Source organism: Barbus barbus, assembly GCF_936440315.1.
Source record: "Barbus barbus genome assembly, chromosome: 42".
Taxonomy (NCBI): Eukaryota; Metazoa; Chordata; class Actinopteri; order Cypriniformes; family Cyprinidae; genus Barbus; species Barbus barbus.
Window position 1 is genome coordinate 13,793,837 of NC_136720.1, and position 20,557 is coordinate 13,814,393.

At 35.4% G+C, this 20,557-nt stretch overlaps 3 protein-coding genes across 7 annotated transcripts in view; 2 read left to right on the top strand and 1 right to left on the bottom strand.

Moving 5' to 3' along the window:
- The window catches only part of LOC306861421 (ras-related protein Rap-1b), a 53,226-nt gene extending 40,796 nt beyond the window's left edge, over positions 1–12,430 (top strand). Inside the window, exons 3-8 of one of the 2 annotated variants that reach the window (XM_079403665.1) lie at positions 545–617; positions 2,845–2,897; positions 5,711–5,851; positions 7,253–7,396; positions 10,796–10,911; positions 11,104–12,430. In XM_079403665.1, the coding sequence (XP_079259791.1) occupies positions 545–617; positions 2,845–2,897; positions 5,711–5,851; positions 7,253–7,396; positions 10,796–10,882 (498 nt within the window). In that variant the 3' untranslated portion in view covers positions 10,883–10,911; positions 11,104–12,430. Of the gene's footprint in view, positions 1–544; positions 618–2,840; positions 2,898–5,710; positions 5,852–7,252; positions 7,397–10,795; positions 10,912–11,103 lie in introns of both variants that reach the window. The other variant, XM_079403664.1, reaches the window with a different exon arrangement.
- Positions 12,431–13,887: 1,457 nt separating this feature from the next.
- Positions 13,888–17,671, top strand: LOC306861422 (malonyl-CoA-acyl carrier protein transacylase, mitochondrial-like). Its single transcript, XM_079403666.1, has 4 exons — positions 13,888–14,573; positions 14,670–14,757; positions 15,856–16,073; positions 16,274–17,671. Exons 1-4 carry the CDS (start codon positions 14,169–14,171, stop codon positions 16,676–16,678), a joined length of 1,116 nt encoding a protein of 371 aa, XP_079259792.1. The 5' UTR covers positions 13,888–14,168; the 3' UTR covers positions 16,679–17,671.
- Positions 15,485–20,551, bottom strand: LOC306861423 (uncharacterized protein). 4 transcript variants are annotated; one of them, XM_079403667.1, is made up of 7 exons: positions 20,309–20,551; positions 19,615–19,713; positions 19,493–19,521; positions 18,293–18,393; positions 18,071–18,214; positions 17,876–17,984; positions 16,762–17,182 (listed from the first exon to the last, which is right to left on the bottom strand). In XM_079403667.1, the coding sequence occupies exons 4-7, from the start codon at positions 18,385–18,387 to the stop codon at positions 17,075–17,077; spliced, it is 456 nt and encodes a 151-aa protein (XP_079259793.1). In that variant the 5' UTR covers positions 18,388–18,393; positions 19,493–19,521; positions 19,615–19,713; positions 20,309–20,551; the 3' UTR covers positions 16,762–17,074. The 4 variants fall into 4 exon arrangements, with proteins under 4 accessions (XP_079259796.1, XP_079259793.1, XP_079259795.1 ...); XM_079403670.1 differs by lacking the exon at positions 20,309–20,551 and having other exon boundaries at positions 15,485–17,182; positions 18,071–18,211; positions 19,615–19,654; XM_079403669.1 differs by lacking the exon at positions 20,309–20,551 and having other exon boundaries at positions 18,071–18,211; positions 18,293–19,521; positions 19,615–19,661.
- Positions 20,552–20,557: the final 6 nt, after the last annotated feature.

Here is a 20,557-nt window from a genome sequence, read left to right on the forward strand (position 1 = left end):
TGGGCAGTATCACATGATTTTCATATTCTCCGCCACCCCTGCACTTTCTGTGAAGTCACTGCAGAGCCGATCGCCTTTAATTCGGTCCTTTGTTTCAACACTATTATTCTTCAACCCCCTGCAATTTACTTCCAACCTCTGGCTGTCATCTATAAATCTTTCTATATTTATGGTGGTAGTTAATTGCTAGGTAACTGGTATCCCAGCAACATCGGAATGCGTTGTGATCCTTGACCAGCGAGTGCAGGTTTCACTCTGGTCTTTTTCTGTGTGACGTGGCCATTGGCCTTTTCGTATTAGCACCTACGTGGTTTTCTGGGCAAGGAGAGCGATAATGACCCGCAGTGGCTTGTTTTGTCAAAAGCATACGCAAAAACCTCTAGGTCTAGGAGTGTTTAAAATGGAATTCCCCATCAGCCACTGGAAGTGAAAGTCATTTTGCACTGTGTCAACATGTTCATGTTTGAGTATCGTAACATTTAATGGACATGTCTTTTTTCTCTTTGTCTTTCCCTCTCTTTCTTCCTTCTCTCTCGCTCTCCAGACTGTTCAGTTTGTCCAAGGGATCTTTGTGGAAAAGTATGACCCCACAATAGAAGACTCCTACAGAAAGGCAAGTTCTGGATCATTTTTATTGTGCATAAGTTGTCAAACCAATGTCTTTTTAATGCTTTCCAGACTCAAAACCCAATTTATTGTTTTCCCAACACGTGAAATGTACTTATCCAAATATAGTCTCTCTCTCTCTCTCTCTCTCTCTCTCTCTCTCTCTCTCTCTCTCTCTCTCTCTCATTCATATATATATATATATATATATATGTATATGTATGTATGTATGTATGTGTATATATATGTATATATATGTTTATTCCAAGGCATTGTTAGATACAAGTGTTTCCTGTCACAGCTATGCAAAGATTTGATTTCAAAAACCGTATCGTAGCTATTAAACTATTTCTTATGATTTTAAATCTGTATTTAACCTCAGAATGATCTCAAAGTAAGTCTGATTTTGTGGTGGATGTGCTTTAAATTAAATGATTATAATTTTAGGATTTTGAAAGTATGACAGTTATCAGTGTTGAGTACTGCTGTAAGATTAATCCTGTCATGTTTGAAAATGATTAACAGTTGAAAACTTTTGAAATTTAGAAAAGTAATCAAATGTAATCAGTTACATTATTATAAAGTAATTGAAATAGTTACACTGCTTATTACATTTAAAATAGGGTAACTTGTAATTTGTAACCTGTTACATTTCGAAAGTAACCTTCCCAACACTGGCTATGTCTTATCTCACAATATACAAATGTTTTCTGTTACGACAGTGGGATTTAGTATTTCTAAATATGTCTCAGTTTCAACTAAAGTCATTTTATATCCCACAATTGCAACTTTATTTCTTGCAATTGTGACATTATACTCTACTCTACCATGTGACATTATATCTAGGTGCAGTTACGTTATTGAATTTCTGAAACATTTTGGAGAAACAAATCCCCAATTTTTGTGGGTGAAAAAAGTATTTTCAGTAGGAATTCACATGGGATACTTTTTCACCTACAAAGATTTGCCGAACATTGGTAAATGTGGCCATACCTGAAGGTTTCCATTTAAAGTATGACACTTGAGTTAATTACAAAAGACTAAAAATTTCATTGGTTCTGCCACAAATGTGTTATAACCAATATATAAAGGTAAATTCTCTATTTATGTCCTAAATTGTTAAACAACCTACAGTTACACCAGACCCAAATGGTGCAGCGCTTTGCATGAAAACCAAATGGCTCCCATTATAATCAATGAAGCTGTCTATAATCAATCAACTGGAAATGCCCATCTGTGACACAGTTTGCTGACTATAATATACATTTCTGCTTATGTCAATTGCAATGTGGGTATATCATGACAGAATCTCTATCAGTTGACACATTTCTACAGGACGTACACCGTCCCGCCCTAGTAACACACGTCAAATAAAACTTTGTATGTGTATTTGTGGGATGTGTCATCGACCCTGCGCTCAGACTGTTGTGTTCGATGATGTTTATATTTTAATGGCCTCTGTCCAAGGCCTTGAGACAAAGGCTGTGTCTAAAAATGAACCTTCACTCAAACAGTAAAAGGAAGTCCCATCTTGACCAGCACCTCCCTTCCTCGCTGTTGCTTACGGTGCTGTCCCATGGGCACTTCCTGTAGACGAGGCGCTGTTCATATACAGTACCTTTTATCAGTGCAGATTTTCTTCCTTGTTTATACAGAGGCACTCAATATATTTGATTTTTAAATTGCACTTAATATTAAATTTCACTTAAAATAGGAATTTTATTACATTCAATGATAAAATAGCAACACAGTGTTTATAAATAATTTAAACCATAGTGGATATGTGAAGTCGGTTCATCTACAAACCTACAAAACTATGAACAGATTTCTCAACCAGAAAGTGACTTTTGTCTTATATTAGAATTTAAAAAAAAAAAACTATTTAATATTGCTTTACAATTTGAAACAAACACACACGTTTCAATTAATTTAATTTATTTATTTACATTTTTAAATGTTGCTTATGTGTCCAAATACTTACTGGGTCCCACTGTTTACAAACTGGATAACCATTATTTTTTATTAATACTGTAGATTTAAATCATATCAGGAAAAATATGTACATGAAAGCAGATATAATTTTGATATTTAAATGATGTCACAAAAATGAAGGTAAAATGTTGTTGCAATCTGAAAGTGTCATAGTCTATGTGTGTAATAATCCCCCATAAAGGTTGTTTTTTTGATGCCAGTCAGTTTGTTGTTGATTTTCTGTTGTTTCTATGTCTTTGCAGCAAGTGGAGGTGGATGGACAGCAGTGTATGTTGGAAATTCTGGATACTGCTGGAACAGTAAGACTTTTTAATAACTTGCATGCATCTATGTATTTTAAAGGGTTAATGATTTTTCAATTCAGTCATACTGCTACATGCAACTTGTGTTTAAATGTCCTTTGACGTCACAGCCAAGATAAGATCTTGTATGGTAGCTGCCAGTATCGGTGTACAGTAAGTCATCCGTGTTAACTTGGAACAAACAACAATTAAATGGATGGTTTGAAATCAATGGGATTAAAACCTTAAAAGAAACAAATCGGACATTAAAAAACATTTCTAAATCAGTTTTTGTTGTTGTTGTTGTTGAAAGTTTCTCACAAAGTAAGAGTAAGTAAGTCTTTGTGAGCTGAGAGCTGGTGCTGATTGACTGTAGCACAACTAAATGTGTTAAATTTGCCTCCGGTCTCCCCCTACTGTAAGTTAAGTCATAAAATGTACATGTGCATCCTCGTGGTCATCCTCGTCTCATACAGGTGCAGGAGGTTAGTGAGCTATTTCAGTCCCTATGGGGGATAAAGACATCTTTCCAGTTCTGCAAGCCCCTGTTTTACAACTCTGAGTTGTGGTGACAGATGGTGAATGTTGTCCTTGGGCTCTCTGGCCCAGAATGGAGCCACGGTCAAATGAAACCGAGCCAAAGAAGCTGAGAATATTCCTGTCAGAGATGTGAACTACAAATTGGCTACAGTTTTTGTACAGTAGGACTGGCACTAGCTCTGAAATGGTCAAAGTATTATTCAATCTAGTGCTAGTCACAAAAAAGGAGACTCCAGAACATAATCCTAATTGAAATTGGGTGATTTGAAACCACAAAGTCAATGACTTGTGAATAGAATGACTTTAAACTACAAACTTTAAACGATAACAGTTAAAGTCAGTCTGCAAATGGCATAAACGAGTATTACGGCTATTAAAGGCATAGTTAAAATGAACATTCTGGCATCATTTACTCACCTTCATGTTGTTCTGAGCCTATATGACTTGGAACACAAAAGATGTTTTGATAATTGTTTATGCTGCTCTTTTCCTTGTAATGAAAGTAAATTATAGGCAGCAGCTATCAAGCTCCAAAAATTATAAAAAACATTCTTAAAATATCTTCATGGAAGAAAGAAAGTCTATACAATTCTTTGAGTTTATTTGTGTTGTTTTCTCCCCCCACAAATCCCAAGCTCATGCCCACTCACTAGCACATTTAATGAGACACTGTTGGGTCCTCTGGAGAGAAAAAAATCATTATTCTCCTCCATAGCCTTCCTTTACTAGACATATTACACGTTACCTTTGACAACCATCTTTATTCTCCATGGGTTTTAGAAGCTCTGACCACATTCAGCACACTGACCCAGAGGAAACAAATCTGTGGAGCTATTGATGTGCCTCTGGCCTTATAAACCTTATCAGGTCACTTCATGTTCAGCTCATACATGACCAGAACTGTCTATCTGAGCCATCGGAGCTATCTGAGTTCATTCAGAACCGCAGTGTACAAAAAAAGTTTTTAATAATGTGAAATATTCCAATTTTAAATAACTGTTTTTATATTTGAAGGTGAGACACTACAGGCAAAAACACTGTTTTTACTTGCACAGTTCAATTCTGAGATTTTGGGCAAAAATTAAGTGAAGAAAGAAAACATCCAAAATACATTAAGTGTTTCTTTCATAGCACTTAATCTGTTTGCGTCTGTAGATTTCAATTACAATACATATCTTTAAAGGCCATGTTCTCAAAATGAGACTTTTTCTCTTGCGCTGAGCCAAATATCTCTGTTTTAGTAATACTGACATACACCAAACTTTATATATATTCTTAAGGTTTTTACCGAGGGGTTTGTTCATGTGTAATTTGCCTGGTTTTATACAACATTTTATTCCTTAAAAATGGTGAAAATGTATTTTCCCCCTGGCTGTTGACAGTATTTTCTGATTTATGCAGTGATTTGTGCATTTCATTTATGCAGTGAAAAGAGATCCAGTATCACCTCTGTAAAATGAAACAATCATTTTCAACCTGGCTTTATCCAATGTTAAGATTTTTGTTCTAGAAATGTATGTTAATTAGTGCATATGTAATTATAATGCCTCATTTGCACATTTAAACATAACATTGTAGAAAACCTGTAATGCATGTAATTATTAATGTAATCAGTCAACTGAGTAAGTATGGTGATTAGTTTTTTGTTTTTTTACCCTTAATATATGTAATTTATTCCTGTGATGGCAAAGCTGAAATTTCAGCATCCAGTCTTCAGTGCCACATGATCCTTCAGAAATCATTCTATTATGCTGATTTATTGCTAATAATATTTATCATCTTTATCAATATTGAAACAGTTGTGCTGCTTAATGTTTTTGTGGAAACTGTTCTTTGATAAATAGACATTTCAAAATAACTGTATCTATTTGAAATGGAAATATTTTGTAATATTATGAATGTCTTTGCTGAATACAAATATTAATAAAACAAAACTCAAACTTTTGAATGGAAGTTCCATCTGGTGTTTCCAAGTCAAATGCAAATGGAACACATTTACCTTACAAACGTATTATTTATTCAAATCAGACCATTTAAAGTCTCATGTTTGTGCTTTTGTTATTTTAATTTTTTTACATTGCTTCAGTTAATAACTACAATAAACCAGTAGTTTTTGTACAATATGTAGGTAACGTATGGGTTATTTCATATTTGGACAGTGTTATTCCAAAAACAAAAAGTCCTCTGTACTCACTATGAATGTTTTGAAGTGTTTTGGATATTTTTTAAATTTTGTCTGTCAGTGCCTTAACTCCTCCATACACTTCACCTCCTCTTTCTCTCCCACTCAGGAACAATTCACAGCCATGAGGGACCTGTACATGAAGAACGGCCAGGGCTTTGCACTAGTATACTCCATAACAGCACAGTCCACCTTCAACGACCTGCAGGACTTGAGAGAACAGATTCTGCGGGTCAAAGACACAGATGATGTGAGTCTTGTCCAGCACTCCATTTCATCTCCAGAAACTCAACCTCAGAGCTGGCCTGCCTTCAGCTTTCATCTCACCCTTTGGTTTGATAGCTTCAGTACCAGTATCTGCTTTTTCACACCCACCCTGAGCCCTCATGCTTGCCATCGTCAATAAGGGTGACCTTTCGGCTGTGAAGAGGCTCGTCTTTGTTGACATAAGAACAGAGTTTTTCCTTTCTTGTCCATCTCTCTATGTTTGACAGTTCTGGTTGGGCAAGCAAAAAATTTGGTAGCTGAGTTTACTTAATGTTTATTTTGATTGTTTTCCGGTTGATCGCAATTCCAGAAATGTTATCAATGGAGATCGCTAATGGGCATAATGATAATGTTTGTTTTTTTTTTGTTTTTTTTTCCAAAACTAATATGACTACAAATAGTTTTTCCAAAACTAATATGACTGCCACTATATTTTTAAAAGATTGCATGAATCATACTTGCTGAGAATCAACAACTTTCAATGAAAATGATTGACTTCCTGTTGCAAATATAACTACATGTGAACATCCCTTAAGATATAGTGTTTTTTGCCACAAAGTCAGACTAGGTTTGGATTGAACTGCGGCCAAGTTTGTTAGGAGGAAATAAATCAGTGTGAAAGGTGTGTGTGTGTGTAAGAACTCATTCTAAACGGTTTCTGAGAACGATGATAGTGTGGCGACCTCAGTTGACCTGTGCTATTTGTTCACTTCCTCAGCTCAGCTGATTTAACACAGGACGTTTCGGTTATTAATTCTGCCTGGGCTACTGGCTTTTTTTTCCATTTAGTTTTTATCATATGTCAGGTTTCTTGTTGCTTTGAAAGTATCTGCTGAAATCAAATGTAAAGGCTTTGCCTCATAGTTTAACTTCTGCTATTATATCTGGACTGTCTCTCGGTTGAAAAACTGAGAGTTGTGTGGGAGTTTTTAGTTGCGTTTGTGGTGTTGTATGCAAATATGAATGCATCTAAAGCCTCGAAATGACCAAAGGGGTTTCGGCTATCTCCCTTTTCCCTCTTTTTTTTTTTGCAGTATCTTTTTCAATTAAGGAATTACAAAAGCTGTTGCAAACTGTGGCCCCTTAAGAATGATTTCTGCTAATATAGCAACACAGTTTCTGCTAATGCCTCTAAATAGCTCCAAATAGAGAAGCTGGAAATGATGACCATGTAAACTTATATTTTAACTGTTTCTTTTTTCCCCTATTATAATCTAATCAGTTACTTTATTACTGCTCAGTAATGTGTGCTGAAAATGCAAATGAATTGTTACTTCTTCTCGAAAAGACATTGACTTTCCCTCAACCATTAAATTATCACTTGATTTCTTGATCTTTAAATTACTCATTTAAATCTGAAAACTGAGTCGAAATGTTTTTTCAGGTGCCAATGATCCTGGTGGGTAATAAGTGTGATCTGGAAGACGAGAGGGTGGTCGGGAAGGAACAGGGCCAGAATCTTGCCCGTCAGTGGAACAGCTGTGCGTTCCTGGAGTCCTCTGCAAAGTCCAAGATTAACGTCAATGAGGTGAGAATGACTTGCAGATGGAAAATAAGTTTTTACCCATTATGTTACAAAAAGTCACATATCTCATGTTAAAGCAGAGCTTTATTTCTTAGAATACATGGTATCATTTTAGTATAGGGACCAATTCTCACATTTAACTAGTTGCTTATTAGCATGCATATTATTTAACATATCACCTGTTTTATTAGTACTTACAAAGCACATATTCTGCATGACCATATTCTACATCCCTAATCCTACCAATAACTAAACTTAACAACTACTAACTGTTAATAAGCAGTAAATAAGGAGTTTGAGGCAAAAGTCGTAGTTAATTGTTTGTTAATGGCAAGAATTGGACCTAAAATAAAGTGACTGAATACATGGCTACTTTTTAATTGATGCCAATAGAGAATGTTTGTAAATGGTGTAGCTGAAATAAAAATGGTGTAGAAACAATTTTCACTAAGGAAAATTCTAGGAAATGTCATGATTAATTACAAAGAAATGGCAAAACATTGAATTAAACATGACATTTTGAACATTTTATACTTGCTTGTAAAACAAAATCTTTGTTTTTATTACAACTTCAAAAAATGTTTTGTTTTGTTTTAGCAACATTGTATGGCTTCTACCAGCAGGGGCAGTTTTTTATACTAAAATATAAAATAATTTCTGTACAAACTAACATTTGAATAAAAACAAATCTACGACTTTAAAATAGTTGTATTCAAATATTTTAAAATTTATTTAAAATTAAATATAATTTATATTTAGAATGTAATGCACAGTATTTTATATATTATTGTATTTATTTTATTTATTTATTTTGTTACCTTGATCACTGAACACACAGATCTGTTTACCTCAGAATACTCATATACAAGCTTTTCCATTATTGTTGTCTTAATATTTGAAATATTTAAATCTGGTAATTCAGAGGTGAATCTAAAAGAGTTTTTTAATCTTAGGGAAAGCTTCATTCGGTAGGCTGTGTATGGGCATGATCTTTTCCCCAGTCGTTTCAGTTGGGGTCAGGCTTTGGTTGTCTTCTGACATGCCTGTGCTGGCGTCACCATGGAGCTGCTCTTCTCTGCTGAGGTCTCAGAACAGTGTCATTGCCAGCTAGTGATATCTCTCCATGAAAGCGTAGTCACACATTAGCAAAGCAGGCAGTCAGCTGCAACGCTCCAACACAGAGCATCCTTTTGTGAGCAACATGACTCTGCCTACATGACACAGAGCTGCTTTGAGTTCAGTCAGTTAAAAAATCCAGTTGGTTATAATGGTATGACAGTGCGTAAGGAGAACCGAGTGAACACAGAGTTATATGAAACCCCAGTGCTGGTCTGGAGTCAGTCCTGTAGTTTATGAGAGGTTACTGGAGGGCAGAAGGTGATGATTTGAAGTCTTCAGCTTTTTTTATCCTGCTTGGGCGTTGCTCCAGGATTATTCATTTACTTGTGTCAAAGCACAGACCTGCATCATCATTAAAGTCTCAGACTCTCCCGTAAGCGAAATCCAGATACCGATTTAATGGATCTTCGGTTGGAGCTCTCTCAATAAGATAATGAGAAACTTCAGTTGCGAGTGACCACAGTCGATGTGATTCATCACTTTCAGTTAATGCAGCCAGAGTGATTTACTTTTCACAAGCTTTCATGTTTCTTCTCAGTCACAAGTTCCAACAGGCGCCCAAACTGACTAAAAATCTACTAATAATCAGTATAGAGTTAAAAGCAGTAGGAAATGACACATTTGTAAATATTTTGGTTCAAAATAACTGATTTGCATTATTATGCATTACTATTTTTTTTAGTCACCAATATAAAAAATATACAAAATAAATATCTTTAGCACATTCCAAATGGGTTGTTGTTAAACAACGGTTGATACTGCTTTGTTTGAAACAACTTTCATTGGTGGATCAAAATACATTTTCAACAAAAAAAAAATATATTATTTTTAAAAAATATTTTTGAGTTAATTGTATAAACGTTGAGTTTTTATGGACAAAACTATGCCAAAATCCAATTAGACAGGAAATTACAGGATTAGAAAGGAAATTTGGTGCTGGCAGGGCTCTCTCTCTCAGACTTTGAATTGCATCTGTATCTATTTGTTTATCAGCTTTCAATTCAATGATTGAAAGAAAAAAGCCATTTATTGATTTGAAGGGGTTTAGGCAAGTCCATTTGCTCTGTTAGTCTGCACAAGTTTGCTGCTTTGTGCTGATTGTCAAAACCTTTAGTAAGGTGCATCCTGTACTTCTGCATCTGTTTATCTGGCGTAACTGAGATCATCTGCCTCTCTACACAACACATGGTGGCAGAGATCTTATTGCAAATCTTGCTATATTACCAGTGTTGTTTAATGTCTGTAGCTAGCAAACATGTGATTGTGTTTCTGTCTGCTACAATAGTTTATCTCTGGTCTTTGTGTAAAAGCTGCAGATGTTGTGTGGAACTGATTGATGAGGCAGGAGCTTTTTTCCCCCCCTGGGAGCTGCAAACATCTGTGTGGGGAAGTGTCCACACCTCCGACTGAGTGATTTCTCTCCGTTTCAGGCTAGAGCAGTAGTACTCGACCCATTTCAGGAGCCAAGGAGATATTAAATTTGTTTGTAAAAGCCACATTTTAAAAACACCATCTGAGTTGGAAGCTTGGTTTTGTGGTTTCGCTATAAATCTGATCTTATTGCCACAAAGCAGACAACATATGGATTCCACACATCATTAGACATGCAAATAAAATTTGTGTAAAGTTAACTCTGATTGGTTAGTAGGCGTTTGTCATGGTGACTTGGCTTCCTATCATAACTGAAAGTTATTGCAACAGAAAAGCCAAAGTCCACACGACGGCTGTTTGTGTTTTACTCCAGGAATGTAACACATTTATGAGTTAACAAATGCAAGAAAGCCATTGATTTTACCTTTCTGTCAGTGGGAAATAATTGAAAAATGTGGGTCATTGGATCATGATCTCTATATGGAAGGTTTATTGTTTTTGTTTTGTTTTTTTGTGTTTCTTGTTTTTTATAGCTTTGTTTTTGTTTTGTGCTTGTTTGGCTTTTTGTTTTTAGTTTTTTTATAAATTATTTAAAATTAATTTGCATAATTTTTTTGTTTTGTTTTGGTTCTTTGGGTTCTTTGTTTTGTGCTTTTGTTTTTTTGTTGTGTTTTGTTTTTTATTATATAAATAATTATTTAAACAGTAAAAACTGCTTTGCGTAATATGAGTTGAATCGCAAATATCTCAGCAATTTCAAGTTCACTCTACAAAACAGTTTTGGAGCTGAAGTGACACTTTAAAGTACAGGTTGACTATTCTGAATTCTGAGACAAACACATCTAGTCTGATGGCACGTGTATGTATTCACTGAGAAATGCTTTGTGCGTGTGTGTGTGTGTGTCTATGCAGATCTTCTATGACCTGGTCCGGCAAATCAACAGGAAAACTCCAGTACCTGGAAAGGCACGCAAAAAGTCCACCTGCCAGCTGCTCTAATACACAGCTGTTTTTTTGCTCTGAGCCAGGTAGGATCTCAATTATGTTTGGCTAAGCAGAAATGATTGACAGCTCATCACAATCAATGTTCTAAATGTAAATTATTATTATTATTATTTAAGATTTAGGTTATATAAACCATTGAAAAATGGGTTCTGTTTAGATCTATAAGTAATTGCACTTTTATTCCTCTTTTTTTTTTTTTCCCTGTCCTCCTTCAGGTCTGATTTACTGCTGTCTTTCAGCAGTGCCAGCATTCCGACGTTACTAAAACCTAACATCGAATGGACTTTCCTATGTGGTGATGCCCCTTTAACAAACCAACCAACAACCAACCAACCAGTGGAGACTACAGTACCATGACAGTTTTTTGCACATAGATAACCATCATCACTTTCCAATGTCGCGAGAAAGAGATTTTTACATATAAATATATAAATATATATTCTAACTGTATGCAACTGAATAAAACAAATGAATACAGAGCTAGACAAAAAGAATTTTAAAAAATACAGAGCCTACACGCAGTGTTATTGCTAACGGAGACAGCCATCGTTGTAAATGTAAGGAGGGAATGTCTAACCAGGCTGTGCACGTTGCCATGGCAATTACAATGATATTTATAAGCACCACTATTTTAGCCAGAGAGGAGGGGAAGTCCAAAGAGCTCCTATATAAACCATTCTTACAGCTAACTTTCACTCTTTTTTTTTTTTTCTTTTTTTTGTTGAATATTTTGTAACTTTGTTTTGCTTTTATTCTAAACATGATTTCTTTATCTTCTGCCTTTTTTCTCTTTTATAAAATTACTAGGTTTTTGCTCTATGGAGATGTTATATTCACAACAGCTATTGATGAGTTTTACCTTAGGAAAACCTGTGGATACAGTGATGTACATGTAAAAAGTTCAAAAATATAATTTTTTTTTCTGTCACTATCATTGTCTTTAGCCTCAGATGTTGCCTTCAAATGACCTTTTTGTCTCTTTTTTTTTTTTTCCTTTACCTGAGGATTCATTTCCATGATCTTAGGTCCATCTCATACGCCATGCCGAGTTTCTTTTTGTTTACAAAGAACTTTGTACAGCAGGCTTTTTTCAAAAAGGGGTTTTAAAAAAAGGGGTTTGACAGTTTAGTTTTTAGTATCCGTCTGAAGCTCATCTTTTGGATGGTCTCATAATAAATAGTCAAATCCCTCTTGACAAAGTTGATCCTGATCAAATGTAGGACATAAATACAGTGTATATTTTAAAGAATTGGGGGTTTTAATACACAGGAAAAACAAAGCGTACAACAAACTATACTCAAACATTGCCCTTCTCCCCTTGCTTGCTGATGCATCTGGTGTAAACTGAGGATAAGAAAACCAAATATTGGATCCTGTCAGTAAAGAGTGAGGAAAAGATGTCTGTTAGTGACTGTTTCGACTCTGTAATAATTTGCCCTGTTTTTTGTCTTCGTTACTGTTGGATTAACTGAATGTGGGGGTGTGGGGACTTTGTGTTAAGTGAGAAAAAATGGGAAGAATTGATTAAAAAATTTAAAAGCATTAATTGTACATCAAGTGCAATCATAAAGAGTCTTCGTATAAGAGCCGAATGCGCAGGTGTAGCATTTCAGAATGGTCTCTTCAAACATCAAAGTGACTCTTTACAGGGTGCAGCATGCGGTATGTACACGTAATGAATTGTTTATGAATGCTTTGAGGATTTGCACTGTGTAAAGTGAAGAACACGGCTCCTAGGGAGTGTCCGAGCAGCAGCGGACACAGGTTAACATTACAAGTCGTATGTTGTACTGCAAGCAAATGCCTTGATGCTTTTTAGGATATGAGGGAGAAAAAAAAAATAAGAAAATAAAAACTTAATGTGAGGGCCAGGACTGAGACAGAGGCGCAGTATTTAAAATGCAACATCGTCTGCTTCTGATGGGTCGAGGGTGGGTGGCCAAGTGTCAACTTAAAAGCCTTAATTAAAAGTGGTGCAATTTTGTATAACCGAGCATCTGTAGTTTAATAAATTGGATTGCCATGCAAGGGCTCCCAAGAAGCCAGTTTTTGCCACTTGAATGTTTTGTGTATTGTTTCAGCATTTTCTGTCAGTCCAATAAAAAACAAAACCGTTCAAGTTACTCTCTGATGGCACGTTTGCTGCAAAGGCATTAGTATCTGATAAAGACTGAATCAGAAAATGGAGAAAAGTAAAGTGTGGTATTTGGTGCGTGAGCTAGAAGGAAAAGGAACAGGATCACTGTCATCTTTCACTTCCCAGAAACATAATGGATGGGTTCTGGCAATATGCTTTTCTGCAGACGAAAAATTATGGTCTTGATACATGTACTCCAGTGATTTATCCACTGATGATATGTTCAGCTGCCATCTGTGGTCTAACCTGTGATTTCAGACCTTCCATCACTTCAGAATACACCATCATTTAGTAGCATGTGTCACTAACACTTTACAATTCTTTCAAAATAAAAACACAAACACATTATGTAGCCTACGTGGCGCAAGATTAGTTAGATATTATTTATTGGCAGACAAATGTAGTTAGCAAAAGTTCAGAGATAGATAGAACATTTAAAATTATTGGCTAGAAATATAATTTACAATTATATAATTCAACAATTTAGTTTGACAAGTTGACTAGTAGGCATATTGTCATATTAAATATTTTATTTTAGACTATATGATTTTCAATCAAATTTAATTAATAAATCACCATGAAATTCACAAAACTGCGTAAATCTAAACCGTAAACGGTCAATGTAATATCAAACCATTATTTTGTCAAACAAATGAAATCAAATTTATAAAAGTATAATATTAAAAAAAAAAACATTTACATGTGACAACTTATTCTCCTGACACCTAGCAACGATCTATTTCTTTTATATTATGTTACAATATTTCCACATATTTTAATATTAAATGTTATGTTTTATAAGATATAAATGTAGAATATGACCTCCAGTACACGAGGTGGCGCTGTGCTCTTGTAGTTTTCCAGACTGCATCCGATATACAAATAGAAGAAAAATACACGCATGACATGCGGGGAACACCAGAGTGCTGCTTAAGTTATAATAAGCATTTTGACTTTCTAAAAGTGGATTTAATGTAATAAATTAGCATGATATAGCAGAAATACTCTATAGTTAGTGTGACACAAGTGCGTGCTGTCTTTCTGCGAGGCTTCAAAACAAGAGTGGTTTGCATTTGACCTCCGTTGGCGAGAGTATTCTGAAAAATATGTGTCGAAATTAATTTCAACAAAAAGGTTTCTATCATGAATCTCAGCGTGACTCTCGGGTGTTGTATTAGAGCTCGTTTGTTTCGGAATATGGCGGCTGTCTACCATTGCAGGAGACTGTCAGATGTTCCCATCTCCTCTGAAGACAGTCAGCCCAGCACTGAGGAGAAGCCCAGGAGAACACGCAGAGCTCCGGGGAGAGCGTCTGTACTTCTGTTCCCTGGCCAGGGCAGTCAGTTTGTCGGTATGGGAAAAGGACTCTTGAAGTATGGAAATGTCAAAGAGATGTTTGCTGTAGCTGAGAAGGTGCTTGGCTATGACCTGCTGTCTCTGTGCCTAAATGGACCTGAGAAAGATCTAATGAAGACTGTTCATTGCCAGCCAGCTGTGTTTGTCTGCTCACTGGCTGCTGTGGAAAGACTGAACCATGAAAATCCTGCTGTAAGTTATCCACAAGATCAGTTGCCATGTCATGCATGTATGATTAATATTGCCCTGATCAGTATTAATGTTAAACTCATTGACCCCCATCTACAGGCTATTGAGAGCTGTGTGAGTGCAGCAGGTTTCAGTGTTGGTGAATTTGCTGCTTTGGTCTTCTCCGGTGCAATGAACTTTGCTGAAGGTAAAGCTTATTAAACATACAAAATGAACTATTTTGATTGCATTTTTACAAGTGTGAAACATCCAGATCACATTTATCCCCAAAATGAAAAGAAATTATATATTTCCATAAAGTATTTTTATCATTTAGTTTTTTAATTTATATAATATATTTTGCATGAAGTAAAAAAAAATACAATTGAGCACATTTTACCCCTACATTCTCATAATTAGTCTAGATATTTTAGTGTTATTGTTAACTAAACTCTTAAACAAACTATTACAATTGAAGTAAATCTGACATAAAACAAATATTAGATGACAAACTTGTGCTTAAAAAGCTTGTATGAAAATGTTGCCTTGGCAACTAACAGAAATAAAATAAGTTGGAGTACTAAAACTAAGACACGTATTCATTAAATTAAAGTTAAGGAGAATTAAAAAAGAATCAAAATGACAAAAGCACATATAATTTATAATATATATATATATATATATATATATATATGGGTAGTCGACGTACCAATGTGCCCTATGGTGTGACGGAAAAATTTAACAAATACTAACATTGAAGATAAACCACTCGCATGCTATTTGTAACTCTAAGAATGAAGAAACGTTTTTCTTATGTTATTTGTATGTTAAGATTTTTTTTTCTACATTTTTTGTATGTCACACCATAGGACACAGTCCAATTTTTATGTCCACTATACATACATATATATACAGACTCACACACACACACATATGTATATTATTCTCATTATTTTAATAATTATTCCCATTATTCACAAACATAATTTTCGTTACAAACAACTATTATTTTTCATTATTATAGCTTATAAATCAGCATAAATAAAGGCAGTATCATAAGTACCATCATGATGTTTGAGTACATCATCATACATATCATTGTTTTTATCATCATAGTAATAAGAGGGCGGTTTTGCAATACAGTAAGAAGCGTTGAAATTTAAAAAAAAAAATCACGTTCCACAAAATCTTAGCATACCTAAAAGTAGTTGTCTTTTTTGTATGCAAAATATTGTTTTTCATATTATTTCATATTGAAGATTCACCCACATTTATTTATTATAATTGTCCTGTTTTCTGCTCACAGCTTTGTTTGCAGTAAAGGTGAGGGCAGAGGCAATGCAGAAGGCCTCTGACCTTGTATCTAGTGGCATGTTGTCTGTGATTGGCCGACCTCAAGCCAACTACAAATACGCCTGCGTCCAAGCTAGGGAGCACTGTTTGTCTCTCAGTATCCAAGAGCCTGTGTGTGCCATTGCCAACTACCTTTTTCCAGATGGCAGAGTAATAGCTGGCCACAAAGAGGTAAGATCTATCATTTGGAATCGATGCAAAGAGCTTTGTTCATGAGAAATATTTTAGGTGTATATTTTAGCTATTGAAATTTGCCGATTCATTTACAAAAAGGCCAGAAATGTGCTATAAAAAAGTGTGTTTTGATCGTATGTTTTGAAGTCCTGACTGTTAAGCCCTGCTGTGCTTTTAACAATCACTCTCTCGCACAGGCTTTGGATTTCCTTCAAAACCATTCCAGAGAGCTGAAATTCATGAGAACGCGACTACTGCCTGTTAGCGGAGCCTTTCACACCACACTGATGGAGCCAGCGGTCGAGCCTCTAAGAGACGTCCTCAGAAAGATAGAGGTACGGCGGCCAGAGATCTCGGTGCACTCCAATGTGGACGGCAAGCGTTACATGCATGACAAGCATGTACGCAATCAGCTGGCCAATCAGCTGGTGTCTCCGGTGAAATGGGAGCAGACGCTGCATGAGATTTATGAAAGAGCCCAGGGGCAGGAGTTTCCTCACACCTATGAGGTGGGACCTGGTAGACAGTTGGGCTCAACGCTACAGAAGTGCAACATGAAAGCCTTTAAGAACTATACGCATGTAGATGTTGTATTGCCATAGGACTGATGTGCAGTAAAACATGTTACATTTGGTTTTCTTCTTTCAGATAAATGCAAAAAACCCAAATACATTGTTTTCTTTTTAAAACTTTTATTGCGTTGTTGGTTTGGAAAGTCCAGCTTCCTTTAGTGGTGCAGAAATGCTTTTAGAGGAAGAGGTATAAATTCATTGGCCCAATTATCCAGCAATAGACCCAAAACACACACACACAAAAAACTATCTTTGACTTGAAAAATCCTGCACATATATTAACTTAAATATGTGAACCAGCACTTCACTCAGATCAGTTATAAAAGAGAATTTAAAATAAGCAGTTTTCTTTAAAAAAAAATAATAATAATCAGCCTTGGTTAACATTTGAGCCAAAGCCCAGCTCTTGACCCCTCAATGTCACATTCAGCCTTCATATTCATTCCAAGTTATAAGGAAGATAGACACAGTGACCAGAAGTAAAGCAGAAGCAAGTATGCATGTGGTCCAGTCAGAAACATGCAAGCTGGATACCTGAGAAAAGATCACAAAAAAATAACAGAATTAGTTTATACCAAAGTTTCACTTAAATACCAGGGTTGCCACTGTCAAACCTGACCTGAAAATGTCAATCATTTTTTATTGTAAATTTTTAAGCCTAAAGAAATGCATTGACATGAACAAAATCCTATATTTCTGTAGTAAATATTTTTTTTTATAGTTATTCATAGCTCTACAGTATGTATGTGGCTAGAAATTGTGCTTTTGTGAAATTATTATTTACAAATCCCTAAAAATTAACAGAAAAATTATAGAAATACATCAAAAATTGTGGGAACCCTCAAATACTGACTTTAAAAAAACTAATGTTCAAAAGCTCTTTCAGTTTTTGAAAGAAACAAACACTTTTATTTAGAAAGGACGTATTAAAGTGATCAAAAGTGACAGTAGAGATATTTAAAATAATATTCTATTTCAAATAAATGTTGTTCTTTGGAACTTTCTATTCATTAAAGAATACTGAAAAAGAAATATGTTGTGGTCTCCACAAAAATATTAAGCAGCACAACTGTTAATATTGATATTGATAAGAAGTTATTGATAATATTTCACAATATTACTGTTTTGTGTATTTTGGACAAATAAATGCAGCCTTGGTGAGCATTTGAGACTTCTTTACCCAAGATTCATATATATTTACAGACACAAAATAAATATTGTCCATACCAAGGCTGCCCACTTCTTGGCCTCCTGACAGCATTTTTGAAGCTGTGGTACCAGCCAGGATGTTTTCAACATTGGCATAATTTTGGACCCCCAGACATTGTTGAAGATCCTGCTTAAGACAATTTCATTAATTCATCAATTCTTTCATATTTTTCAATATCTTCATTTGAAACATCGTAAATGCTCTCAACTCACCCAGAGAACGCTCTCCTGGTTAGGACATAAAGATAAATCCCAAAATTCAGGGGCTGCCGTTGGAGGGGCAGTTGTTCACGCCATTTGTAGTCCAATTCGTCCCCAATCAGAGCCAGCTGTCGTCCAATATGCTGGGAAACTCTGCTATTCAAACCAAAAAAGACTTGTGTGTCAAATACTGTATTGTATTATACAATATAACATTTCTGAACAAATAATTACCTCATATCGATGTTATAGCGAGTGTTGTGGTCTACCTCACCAGGTCCAGCCTGGAGGGATGTGGCGTTTTTTCGCTGTTTCGTTTCTTCCACCATTGTGTTCTGAAAGGTGTGCAATCATGTTTATGAAACTAACCATGCATTTGCCTAAATTCAATGTTCTATTTCCTTTCTCTGCTGCGGTTCTTTATTTTGTTTGGGTGGAGGAAGAGGACTTCGTTATTGCGTCCTGCCCTTTGTGGTCTCACGTGACCTGATCCTGTACTTATTGCTTTCAACGAACTTCTATCACTCTGTAAACACACAGGCCATGTGACCTGAGGACACTGGGTGTGCCTCTGTCTGTTGCTGGCATAGAACATGACATCATTGCCCATACAATCAAGTTTCGAAAAACACCTGCAGCCATAAACACAACTTCCTGCGATGCTAGAGGACTCTGGTCTCTGTGGTAATAAAAAATGGAAGGACACAGACATGCACAGTTCACAAAGCACAATAAAGCTGACTCGGTCCTCGCCTTTGGCCTTCCTTTCGCTATTTAATGTCATGAAAGCGCGTGCGATAAAAATACATTTTGATTATTTATAGTATAAATAATCAACACATTTATCATTTATGAGGGTCTAGTAGGAGAATAACAAACATGTTTTCATTCTTCTTCATGTGACTGTTGAAAACATCAGGTTTGATGCAAATGCTCATTCAAATCAGCCAAACTGCTCAAAGCCGAACAAACTGCATCTTTTTTTTTAACAGGTACATTGTTTATCGACATAAAACTTAGTGTGAATGTTTTTTGTGTAATAATTCAAACTATTATGTCAAAATAAACTGTGACGCAGAATTTTTTGGAGACCTCGGTCATCATTCTGAGACCAGGAAACATCACAAATAATTTGAAAAAATCTTTATTTCTGACTTTTACATTTGTAAACGCTTTCTTTACCACTTAATATGAACTTAAATAGTAGAATTTATTTATTTGAATATGTCAATCTTTAGATAACTACAAAGTACTAGTTTTTATCCTCAGGCATGCTGCTGAATATTTTAAAGATATATTTTTTATATAAATATTTGTATGTTTTTAATGGTAAGTTTCACCATGCACTTATTTACTGTCAGCAGTCAACATGTTCCCATTTGGCTTGATAACAAAGGACAGGTGCATAATAGAAAACAAAAAGCAAGATCATACCTTGTTTGTAGATTAAAATGGACGCCGCCCTGCAACATTTCAAGATATAATGTTAATAAAAGGAAGATTTGTTGTTAGTATTATTGGTAATGTAAAACTAATAAATATTTTCCCAGACTTACAGCAGCGTCCTTTAATCTTGGTCTCTTCCTGTGATGTGTCTCAGTACAGTGATCACCTGCAGCCACGCCTGCAGCTTTACACTCAGGAAGCAGTCATTTCTGGCCAATAGAGGACACTAAAGGGTCTGATATCACTACATTCATTCATTAGACACAGAGCTGAACCATTTAGATGCAGGAGCTCATGTTTTTATTCAATCTGTTGGACCAAAAAGCAGAGGATCTGGACCTTTCTTGCATTTCAATACCCCAATGGCTTTCATCTCCATTCTAAATGCGTGCTCAGTAATGACCAGTGTTGTACTTATGATTTAATCTGCAGGCCAGTTAACTTATTTTATGGCTTTTGCTTTGCACCTAAATTACAATTTCTCTTCTCGTCCTTCTACTTTTGCTCTGAACCCCAGCCACTTTGCTGCCACTGGACCTTAATGTTCACAACCACACCTGGCTGTTTTGCTGATAAATACAATTAATTCATATTTTCTTGTTCTCTCGCTCTTTATAAAGTGTTTGTAAATATATTTACTGTATGTGTGTATAATGGCAAGTGTAAATGTACATTTAAAGAAACCACTAAATGGTTTTTACACATATAGGCCTAGTCATATTTTATGCTATCATTATTTTCCACTTTTTAGAATAATAGTATTTTATTATCTACAAAAGTATATGAATTACATCAAAATATTACCTTAATGAGGTGCATCCTGGGGTGATAATAACCCGTATTAAAGGAGTTAAGTTCACTCGTTGACTGGTTTTCCTTAATTAAATCTATTAAAAATGTATCCACAATTTTACATTGCTTTCTGAAGTCAGTACACGATTAATTTATGTATATTTTCAATTATGAACCTAAAATGATTTATTTCCTTCCTTTCGTGATCTTGACGACATTATGAAAACAATTTGAGGCTTTTGTTTTGAAATGTACAGACCG